The sequence below is a fragment of the Pangasianodon hypophthalmus genome, chromosome 24, assembly GCF_027358585.1.
Source record: "Pangasianodon hypophthalmus isolate fPanHyp1 chromosome 24, fPanHyp1.pri, whole genome shotgun sequence".
NCBI classification, from domain to species: Eukaryota; Metazoa; Chordata; class Actinopteri; order Siluriformes; family Pangasiidae; genus Pangasianodon; species Pangasianodon hypophthalmus.
This window is the reverse complement of record NC_069733.1, coordinates 109,962-122,106: the sequence shown is the minus strand read 5'-3', so window position 1 is coordinate 122,106 and position 12,145 is coordinate 109,962. Positions and strand designations below refer to the sequence as shown.

General features: G+C 45.8%; 1 protein-coding gene across 1 annotated transcript in view; it reads left to right on the top strand.

Annotated features, from left to right (window-relative positions):
* LOC113525539 (pikachurin) overlaps positions 1-12,145 on the top strand; it is a 20,078-nt gene continuing 7,933 nt past the window's right edge. Inside the window, exons 1-11 of the mRNA XM_053229237.1 lie at positions 1-168; positions 593-699; positions 839-925; positions 1,096-1,122; positions 1,251-1,368; positions 1,563-1,698; positions 3,497-3,663; positions 4,642-4,751; positions 4,987-5,578; positions 5,782-5,882; positions 6,085-6,185. Coding sequence (XP_053085212.1) covers positions 57-168; positions 593-699; positions 839-925; positions 1,096-1,122; positions 1,251-1,368; positions 1,563-1,698; positions 3,497-3,663; positions 4,642-4,751; positions 4,987-5,578; positions 5,782-5,882; positions 6,085-6,185 — 1,658 coding nt within the window. The 5' untranslated portion in view covers positions 1-56. The remainder of the gene's footprint in view (positions 169-592; positions 700-838; positions 926-1,095; positions 1,123-1,250; positions 1,369-1,562; positions 1,699-3,496; positions 3,664-4,641; positions 4,752-4,986; positions 5,579-5,781; positions 5,883-6,084; positions 6,186-12,145) is intronic.

Genomic DNA, 12,145 nt, shown 5'->3' with positions numbered 1-12,145 from the left:
CGCAGTGTTAGTCGAGCAGTGTTAAAACTTTATAACTCAGTGTTACAGGTGTTGAAATGATGAGTGTGTGTCAGACGCCTGTCGTGCTGATGAGTGTGTTGGTGTGTGTGCTGGTGTGTGTGTTTGATCAGACAGTCTGTAGAAGACACACGATCAACAGGAGGACAGGTGAGTGACCACACTTCTCGTAGTGAATCGTTTAAATGAATCACTAACACTCACACTTTTCACTGAATCATTATGATTAGTTTTACAGAATCATTTTACCGAATCACTGCATTTACAGTATGTTCATACTGAATAATTTTGCTGAATCGACATTGCTGAAAAAAACCCACATCTTTTACGGAATCATTTCATCAATTTATTGTTTCTACAGAATCACTTTGCAAATTATTTTAATATATTATAAATTTATTTGAAAACATAGTTTTAATGATTCACTTTACTATATCATGTATTATCTATAGAATTATTTTGCTGAATCATTCTAGAGATTCATTTAGTACTATTTAGTAAAATTTTTACAGATTTACAATTTTAAAGATTCACTAATATTATTGTTTTGTGTGTGTTTGTGTGTGTGTTACAGATCGCCTAAGTGCACCTCTGGGTTTGGAGCTGCAGACGGTAAACTGCACAGCGTTCAGAATTCAGTGGAAAATCCCACACAGACACAACACCATCACTGGATACAGGGTATACACACACACACACACACACACACACACACACAGAGAGAGAACACTCACAAAACTCACAGGACAGACTCGGGTCAAAACCAGGACCTACTCTAACTAAACGTGTGTGTGTGTGTGTGTGTGTGTGTGTGTTGCAGGTGTTCTATGCAGAGATGAGAGACGGTCGTTCCGTCAGTCCCACCATGACTCTGGACATTCCTCTGAGTGCACACACACTCCTCACTGTATGCACACACACACACACACACAATTACACATATTCACTATGCTGTGTGTGTGTGTGTGTGTGTTTTGTTAACACACTTCACTATCCTTTCCTGTGTTTCACTGCTAACTAGCTTAGTTTATTTAACCACCACACATAAGCTAACAGTTTATTCTGTAATTATCACAGGGGCAATTTGCTGGACAGCCGAGTTTAGTGAGTAGAAATCATCACATCTCATCACTCATCACAATAATAATCACAATAAATAAATAAACTTACTTAAAAAATATTACCTTTTAAACCGTGTGTGTGTGTGTGTGTGCGTGTGTGTGTGTGTGTAGGACGTGGTGATTGGAGGACTGGACGTGGGGACTCAGTACAGTGTCAGTGTGGCAGCGTATGATGGAACCGCACAGGGACGTCCCAGCATGCCGAGGGGCATTAGCACCGCCTCCCAGGGTAAACCACTCCCACTGGTCACTCACCCCAGCCCCTTAATCAAAACTCATTAATCACAACTGTTCTTCTTTATCATTATACATAAATCTGTCTCACTCTCTATTAGTCTCTCTGTCTCACTCTCTCTCTGTCTGTCTTATTCTCTATATTGTGCTCTTTATCTTTCTGTCTGTCTCACTCTTTCTGTCTATCAGGTGTGTGTATGCCCCCCTCCCCTCCCACCAGGCCTGTAGTGGTTGCCTTGTCGGACACGGAATTGGCATTGTCATGGCAACAGGGTGAAAGTCAGGGGAGCTCACCTGTGCTTCACTTCCTGGTTGCATACATCAGGTAACCTGCGTGTGTGTGTGTGCGTGTGTGTGTGTGTTGTATTTCTTTGTTAGAATGCTGTGCTGTTTGATGTAAGAATGTTAACAGTGGTTAAAATTGTGACATCACAGGAAGTTATAAGCCCCTCCCATCTCTGCGTAATTTACTGTCAGGATTTTATTCAGCAAGTTGACAGCAGTGTAGCGGTGATGCAGAAAAATCCCAGACACGCCCACATAAAACACTGTTTCTGAACTGAGTTTCCCATTCAGCCCAATTCTTTATCATATAACAATACAGATGATCAGATGATCAGGTGCTTACAGACATCAGCAGGTTTTTATATGGGACTCTGAGCTTCACTGAAACTGATTAGCCTGTAGTTCAGTTAATGATGGAGATGATTAGCCTGTAGTTCAGTTAATGATGGAAATGATTAGCCTGTAGTTCAGTTAATGATGGAGATGATTAGCCTGTAGTTCAGTTAATGATGGAGATGATTAGCCTGTAGTTCAGTTAATGATGGAAATGATTAGCCTGTAGTTCAGTTAATGATGGAGATGATTAGCCTGTAGTTCAGTTAATGATGGAGATGATTAGCCTGTAGTTCAGTTAATGATGGAGATGATTAGCCTGTAGTTCAGTTAATGATGGAGATGATTAGCCTGTAGTTCAGTTAATGATGGAGATGATTAGCCTGTAGTTCAGTTAATGATGGAGATGATTAGCCTGTAGTTCAGTTAATGATGGAGATGATTAGCCTGTAGTTCAGTTAATGATGGAAATGATTAGCCTGTAGTTCAGTTAATGATGGAGATGATTAGCCTGTAGTTCAGTTAATGATGGAGATGATTAGCCTGTAGTTCAGTTAATGATGGAAATGATTAGCCTGTAGTTCAGTTAATGATGGAGATGATTAGCCTGTAGTTCAGTTAATGATGGAGATGATTAGCCTGTAGTTCAGTTAATGATGGAGATGATTAGCGTGTAGTTCAGTTAATGATGGAGATGATTAGCCTGTAGTTCAGTTAATGATGGAGATGATTAGCCTGTAGTTCAGTTAATGATGGAGATGATTAGCCTGTAGTTCAGTTAATGATGGAAATGATTAGCCTGTAGTTCAGTTAATGATGGAGATGATTAGCGTGTAGTTCAGTTAATGATGGAGATGATTAGCCTGTAGTTCAGTTAATGATGGAAATGATTAGCCTGTAGTTCAGTTAATGATGGAGATGATTAGCCTGTAGTTCAGTTAATGATGGAGATGATTAGCCTGTAGTTCAGTTAATGATGGAGATGATTAGCCTGTAGTTCAGTTAATGATGGAGATGATTAGCCTGTAGTTCAGTTAATGATGGAGATGATTAGCCTGTAGTTCAGTTAATGATGGAGATGATTAGCCTGTAGTTCAGTTAATGATGGAAATGATTAGCCTGTAGTTCAGTTAATGATGGAGATGATTAGCCTGTAGTTCAGTTAATGATGGAAATGATTAGCCTGTAGTTCAGTTAATGATGGAGATGATTAGCCTGTAGTTCAGTTAATGATGGAGATGATTAGCCTGTAGTTCAGTTAATGATGGAAATGATTAGCCTGTAGTTCAGTTAATGATGGAGATGATTAGCCTGTAGTTCAGTTAATGATGGAGATGATTAGCCTGTAGTTCAGTTAATGATGTGACCTACTGTAAAATAGCTCATAGCTATAATAGTTAGTGCAATTATAGTTATGCACAGCATTATGGTACATGTACAGAGAGAAAGAGAGAGAGAGAGAGAGTGTGTGTGTGTGTGTGTGCTAACATATGTGTGTGTGACAGGCCAGAGATGGACTCTGAGTGGACGGTCATCCGTGAGCCGGTGGAGTCGAACTCGATGGTTCTGAAGGGTCTGATTCCGCAAACTAAGTATCAGTTCATCATCAGATCTGTAAACCAGCATGGTGTCAGTCACCCCAGTCCAGTCAACCCCCCCACCCGCACCCTTGGTAAGCTCCGCCCACCACACCACTGACCAATCACACACACACACACCACTGACCAATCACACACATACACACACACACACACACACACACACACCACTGACCAATCACACACATACACACATGCCACTGACCAATCACACACACACCCACACACACACCACTGACCAATCACACACACACACACACACACACACACACACACACACACACCACTGACCAATCACACACACACACCACTGACCAATCACACACATACACACATGCCACTGACCAATCACACACACACCCACACACACACCACTGACCAATCACACGCACACACACACACACACCACTGACCAATCACACACACACACACACACACACACACACACACCACTGACCAATCACACACACACCACTGACCAATCACACACACACACACACACACACACCACTGACCAATCACATACAGACCACTGACCAGTCACCTTGTGTCTCTATATCCTTCGTGTTATCACCAGATCAGACCTGCATAAGCGGAATAATTACATTACTCAGAGATTAAACACACACACACACAGTGTGAGGAAGCTGAAATTGGGTTAAGACCACCCTCTAATAAGACAGACGGATCAAGACCCCAAAGTGCATGCGCACACCCACACACACACACACACACACACACACACACACTAATCCCCCAGATTAACAGGGTAATTGTGGGTAACAGTGTGTTCAGTGGAATTACACAGGGTTGGGCTGATGTATCAGTTTGGTGTGATGTATCAGTGAGACAGTGATAATAATAATCACATTTACAGTCTGATCCACGACGTTACACAGCTGAGAAATCAGACATCGCAATCCGGTTCACTACTGTCAGAGCTGCTTTTATAGAAAATTAATCAACCAAACACAATCCAGAATTCACCATCAGATAACATGATAAACAATTCTGCACTAATATATTGTGTGTGTGTGTGTGTGTGTGTGTAGCAGGTCCAGGTGAAGTGGGCAGTGGTGATCAGGATCTCTACACTGATGATGCAGGGTTTGGTGTTGACTCCGATGATGACCTCTTTATAGACGTGGTGTGTAAGCTGAGAGTTATGTTAATCAGACTCACTAATCAGACTCACTAACTGTTTACTTGCATTAACAATAGAAATGTGGATTTTTTATTCCGAATGCTAGCGCTAGCACCGAATCACAGACCTGTTGTGTGAAAGCGCTGATAATCTCCTTTTACTCGCATATTTCCTCAAACATCAACACACCTTCATTTAACTCAGTATTAAAGTGTCTTCAGGAAGGTGATGTTTCCAGTTTGCATTTTTACAGCTGATGCCATTTCCTGCCATGAAGAACCTACGTTCTCAGCTCCGATCACCAAGTGGCGCTTCTGCTAATGGGGATATCATTTACAGAAAGACAATATTTCACAACACACCTGTCCTCAAAAACACACCTCACAACACACCTCACAACACACCTACCCACAAAAACACGCCTGAAAACACACCTGTCCTCAAAAACACATCTCACAACACACCTCACAACACACCTACCCATGAAAACACACCTGTATTCAGAAATACACCTGAAAACACACCTATCCATGAAAACACGCCTGAAAACACACCTGTACTCAAAAACACACCTGAACTTCAGAACAGTGACATGTCAGTCAGTAGAGTTTGGACATTAACCACCACCACTGCTGCACCTAGCACAAGCCCCACCCTTTCTACAACAGCCCTTCCCACTACCAGCCCTATAGTCACATCCTGGAAGGGGGTGGAGCCTCGTGTATACGATGTGTCGTGTGAGGAGACGGTGTGCCCCCACAACAGTTTCTGCAGTAACGACTACAACAGTGGAGGATCACGATGTCACTGCAACCTTGGTCGCCATGGAGACCTCTGCTCCGAAGGTGACATGCTAACATGCTGAGGAACCAACATGCTAATGTTTTATTACAATAATTCTTTTATTTGTGTGTGTGTGTGTTTGTGCGTGTGTGTGTATGCATGTGTGTGTGTGTGTGTGTGTGTATATGTGTGCATGTGTGCGCGTATGTTTGTGTGTGTGTGTGTGTGTGTGTGTGCATGAGACTGATGTGTGTTTTCCATATAGGTGTGTCGATCCGGTTTCCGAGGTTTTACGGATTTTCTCACATGACATTTGAACCCCTAAAGAACTCGTACCAGAGCTTCCACATCACTCTGGAGTTCAAGGTCAATGTCTCTCTCTCTCTCTCTCTCTCTGTCTCTCTCTCTGTCTCTCTGTCTCTCTCTCTCTGTGTCTCTCTCTCTGTCTCTGTCCACAGAATGTCCATGGCTAATAAAAGCATGGTTATAATAAAAGCAGCTATTATAACATGCTAATATTTTATAACAATAGTTCATTTATTTGTGTGTGTGTGTGTATGTGTGTTAGGCGGACTCTGAGGATGGTCTGTTGTTGTATTGTGGAGAGAACGAACATGGTCGAGGAGATTTCATGTCTCTCGCTCTGGTGCGCAGGAAACTTCACTACAGGTCACTTCCTCTACAGATCATCTCCGCTTCCTGTATTTAACACCTCCTCTACCACCTCCACAACTCCTCTACCACCTCAACAACTCCTCTACCACCTCAACAACTCCTCTACCACCTCAACAACTCCTCGACCACCTCCATAACTCCTTTACCACCTCCACAACTCCTCTACCACCTCAACAACTCCTCTACCACCTCAACAACTCCTCTACCACCTCCATAACTCCTCTACCACCTCAACAACTCCTCTACCACCTCAACAACTCCTCGACCACCTCCATAACTCCTTTACCACCTCCACAACTCCTCTACCACCTCAACAACTCCTCTACCACCTCAGCAACTCCTCTACCACCTCCATAACTCCTTTACCACCTCCACAACTCCTCTACCACCTCAGCAACTCCTCTACCATCTCCATAACTCCTTTACCACCTCCACAACTCCTCTACCACCTCCATAACTCCTTTACCACCTCAACAACTCCTCTACCACCTCCATAACTCTTCTACCACCTCAACAACTCCTCCGTCACCTCCATAACTCCTCTACCACCTCCATAACTCTTCTACCACCTCCACAACTCCTCCGTCACCTCCATAACTCCTCTACCACCTCCACAACTCCTCTACCACCTCCATAACTCCTTTACCACCTCCACAACTCCTCCATCACCTCCATAACTCCTCTACCATCTTAACAACTCCTCTACCACCTCCACAACTCCTCTACCACCTCCATAACTCCTCTACCACCTCCATAACTCCTTTACCACCTCCACAACTCCTCTACCACCTCCAAAACTCCTTTACCACCTCAGCAACTCCTCTACCACCTCAACAACTCCTCTACCACCTCCATAACTCCTTTACCACCTCCACAACTCCTCTACCACCTCAACAACTCCTCTACCACCTCAACAACTCCTCTACCACCTCCACAACTCCTCCATCACCTCCATAACTCCTCTACCACCTCCATAACTCTTCTACCACCTCAACAACTCCTCCATCACCTCCATAACTCCTCTACCACCTCCACAACTCCTCTACCACCATCTCCATAACTCCTTTACCACCTCAACAACTCCTCTACCACCTCCATAACTCTTCTACCACCTCAACAACTCCTCCATCACCTCCATAACTCCTCTACCATCTTAACAACTCCTCTACCACCTTCACAACTCCTCTACCGCCTCAGCAACTCCTCTACCACCTCCATAACTCCTCTACCACCTCAGCAACTCCTCTACCACCTCAACAACTCCTCTACCACCTCCATAACTCTTCTACCTCCTCAACAACTCCTCCATCACCTCCATAACTCCTCTACCACCTCCACAACTCCTCTACCACCTCCATAACTCCTTTACCACCTCCACAACTCCTCTACCACCTCCATAACTCTTCTACCACCTCCACAACTCCTCCATCACCTCCATAACTCTTCTACCACCTCAACAACTCCTCCGTCACCTCCATAACTCCTCTACCACCTCCATAACTCTTCTACCACCTCCACAACTCCTCCGTCACCTCCATAACTCCTCTACCACCTCCACAACTCCTCTACCACCTCCATAACTCCTCTACCACCTCCACAACTCCTCTACCACCTCCATAACTCCTTTACCACCTCCACAACTCCTCCATCACCTCCATAACTCCTCTACCATCTTAACAACTCCTCTACCACCTCCACAACTCCTCTACCACCTCCATAACTCCTCTACCACCTCCATAACTCCTTTACCACCTCCACAACTCCTCTACCACCTCCAAAACTCCTTTACCACCTCAGCAACTCCTCTACCACCTCAACAACTCCTCTACCACCTCCATAACTCCTTTACCACCTCCACAACTCCTCTACCACCTCAACAACTCCTCTACCACCTCAACAACTCCTCTACCACCTCCATAACTCTTCTACCACCTCCACAACTCCTCCATCACCTCCATAACTCCTCTACCACCTCCATAACTCTTCTACCACCTCAACAACTCCTCCATCACCTCCATAACTCCTCTACCACCTCCACAACTCCTCTACCACCATCTCCATAACTCCTTTACCACCTCAACAACTCCTCTACCACCTCCATAACTCTTCTACCACCTCAACAACTCCTCCATCACCTCCATAACTCCTCTACCATCTTAACAACTCCTCTACCACCTTCACAACTCCTCTACCGCCTCAGCAACTCCTCTACCACCTCCATAACTCCTCTACCACCTCAGCAACTCCTCTACCACCTCAACAACTCCTCTACCACCTCCATAACTCTTCTACCTCCTCAACAACTCCTCCATCACCTCCATAACTCCTCTACCACCTCCACAACTCCTCTACCACCTCCATAACTCCTTTACCACCTCCACAACTCCTCTACCACCTCCATAACTCTTCTACCACCTCCACAACTCCTCCATCACCTCCATAACTCCTCTACCATCTTAACAACTCCTCTACCACCTCCACAACTCCTCTACCACCTCCATAACTCCTCTACCACCTCCATAACTCCTTTACCACCTCCACAACTCCTCTACCACCTCCATAACTCTTCTACCTCCTCAACAACTCCTCCATCACCTCCATAACTCCTTTACCATCTCAACAACTTCTCTACCACCTCCACAACTCCTCTACCACCTCAGCAACTCCTCTACCACCTCCATAACTCCTCTACCACCTCAGCAACTCCTCTACCACCTCAACAACTCCTCTACCACCTCCATAACTCTTCTACCACCTCAACAACTCCTCCATCACCTCCATAACTCCTCTACCACCTCCACAACTCCTCTACCATCTCCATAACTCCTTTACCACCTCAACAACTCCTCTACCACCTCCATAACTCTTCTACCACCTCAACAACTCCTCCATCACCTCCATAACTCCTCTACCATCTTAACAACTCCTCTACCACCTTCACAACTGCTCTACCGCCTCAGCAACTCCTCTACCACCTCCATAACTCCTCTACCACCTCAGCAACTCCTCTACCGCCTCCAAAACTCCTCTACCGCCTCCACAACTCCTCTACCACCTCAGCAACTCCTCTACCATCTTAACAACTCCTCTACCACCTCCATAACTCCTCTACCACCTCCATAACTCTTCTACCACCTCAACAACTCCTCCATCACCTCCATAACTCCTCTACCATCTTAACAACTCCTCTACCACCTTCACAACTCCTCTACCGCCTCAGCAACTCCTCTACCATCTCCATAACTCCTTTACCACCTCAACAACTCCTCTACCACCTCCATAACTCTTCTACCACCTCAACAACTCCTCCATCACCTCCATAACTCCTTTACCATCTCAACAACTTCTCTACCACCTCCACAACTCCTCTACCACCTCAGCAACTCCTCTACCACCTCCATAACTCCTCTACCACCTCAGCAACTCCTCTACCACCTCAACAACTCCTCTACCACCTCCATAACTCTTCTACCACCTCAACAACTCCTCCATCACCTCCATAACTCCTCTACCACCTCCACAACTCCTCTACCATCTCCATAACTCCTTTACCACCTCAACAACTCCTCTACCACCTCCATAACTCTTCTACCACCTCCACAACTCCTCCATCACCTCCATAACTCCTCTACCATCTTAACAACTCCTCTACCACCTCCACAACTCCTCTACTACCTCCATAACTCCTCTACCACCTCCATAACTCTTTTACCACCTCCACAACTCCTCTACCACCTCCATAACTCTTCTACCTCCTCAACAACTCCTCCATCACCTCCATAACTCCTTTACCATCTCAACAACTTCTCTACCACCTCCACAACTCCTCTACCACCTCAGCAACTCCTCTACCACCTCCATAACTCCTCTACCACCTCAGCAACTCCTCTACCACCTCAACAACTCCTCTACCACCTCCATAACTCTTCTACCACCTCAACAATTCCTCCATCACCTCCATAACTCCTCTACCACCTCCACAACTCCTCTACCATCTCCATAACTCCTTTACCACCTCAACAACTCCTCTACCACCTCCATAACTCTTCTACCACCTCAACAACTCCTCCATCACCTCCATAACTTCTCTACCATCTTAACAACTCCTCTACCACCTTCACAACTGCTCTACCGCCTCAGCAACTCCTCTACCACCTCCATAACTCCTCTACCACCTCAGCAACTCCTCTACCGCCTCCAAAACTCCTCTACCGCCTCCACAACTCCTCTACCACCTCAGCAACTCCTCTACCATCTTAACAACTCCTCTACCACCTCCATAACTCCTCTACCACCTCCATAACTCTTCTACCACCTCAACAACTCCTCCATCACCTCCATAACTCCTCTACCATCTTAACAACTCCTCTACCACCTTCACAACTCCTCTACCGCCTCAGCAACTCCTCTACCATCTCCATAACTCCTTTACCACCTCAACAACTCCTCTACCACCTCCATAACTCTTCTACCACCTCAACAACTCCTCCATCACCTCCATAACTCCTTTACCATCTCAACAACTTCTCTACCACCTCCACAACTCCTCTACCACCTCAGCAACTCCTCTACCACCTCCATAACTCCTCTACCACCTCAGCAACTCCTCTACCACCTCAACAACTCCTCTACCACCTCCATAACTCTTCTACCACCTCAACAACTCCTCCATCACCTCCATAACTCCTCTACCACCTCCACAACTCCTCTACCATCTCCATAACTCCTTTACCACCTCAACAACTCCTCTACCACCTCCATAACTCTTCTACCACCTCCACAACTCCTCCATCACCTCCATAACTCCTCTACCATCTTAACAACTCCTCTACCACCTCCACAACTCCTCTACCACCTCCATAACTCCTCTACCACCTCCATAACTCCTTTACCACCTCCACAACTCCTCTACCACCTCCATAACTCTTCTACCTCCTCAACAACTCCTCCATCACCTCCATAACTCCTTTACCATCTCAACAACTTCTCTACCACCTCCACAACTCCTCTACCACCTCAGCAACTCCTCTACCACCTCCATAACTCCTCTACCACCTCAGCAACTCCTCTACCACCTCAACAACTCCTCTACCACCTCCATAACTCTTCTACCACCTCAACAACTCCTCCATCACCTCCATAACTCCTCTACCACCTCCACAACTCCTCTACCATCTCCATAACTCCTTTACCACCTCAACAACTCCTCTACCACCTCCATAACTCTTCTACCACCTCAACAACTCCTCCATCACCTCCATAACTCCTCTACCATCTTAACAACTCCTCTACCACCTTCACAACTGCTCTACCGCCTCAGCAACTCCTCTACCACCTCCATAACTCCTCTACCACCTCAGCAACTCCTCTACCGCCTCCAAAACTCCTCTACCGCCTCCACAACTCCTCTACCACCTCAGCAACTCCTCTACCATCTTAACAACTCCTCTACCACCTCCATAACTCCTCTACCACCTCCATAACTCTTCTACCACCTCAACAACTCCTCCATCACCTCCATAACTCCTCTACCATCTTAACAACTCCTCTACCACCTTCACAACTCCTCTACCGCCTCAGCAACTCCTCTACCATCTCCATAACTCCTTTACCACCTCAACAACTCCTCTACCACCTCCATAACTCTTCTACCTCCTCAACAACTCCTCCATCACCTCCATAACTCCTTTACCATCTCAACAACTTCTCTACCACCTCCACAACTCCTCTACCACCTCAGCAACTCCTCTACCACCTCCATAACTCCTCTACCACCTCAGCAACTCCTCTACCACCTCAACAACTCCTCTACCACCTCCATAACTCTTCTACCACCTCAACAACTCCTCCATCACCTCCATAACTCCTCTACCACCTCCACAACTCCTCTACCATCTCCATAACTCCTTTACCACCTCAACAACTCCTCTACCACCTCCATAACTCTTCTACCA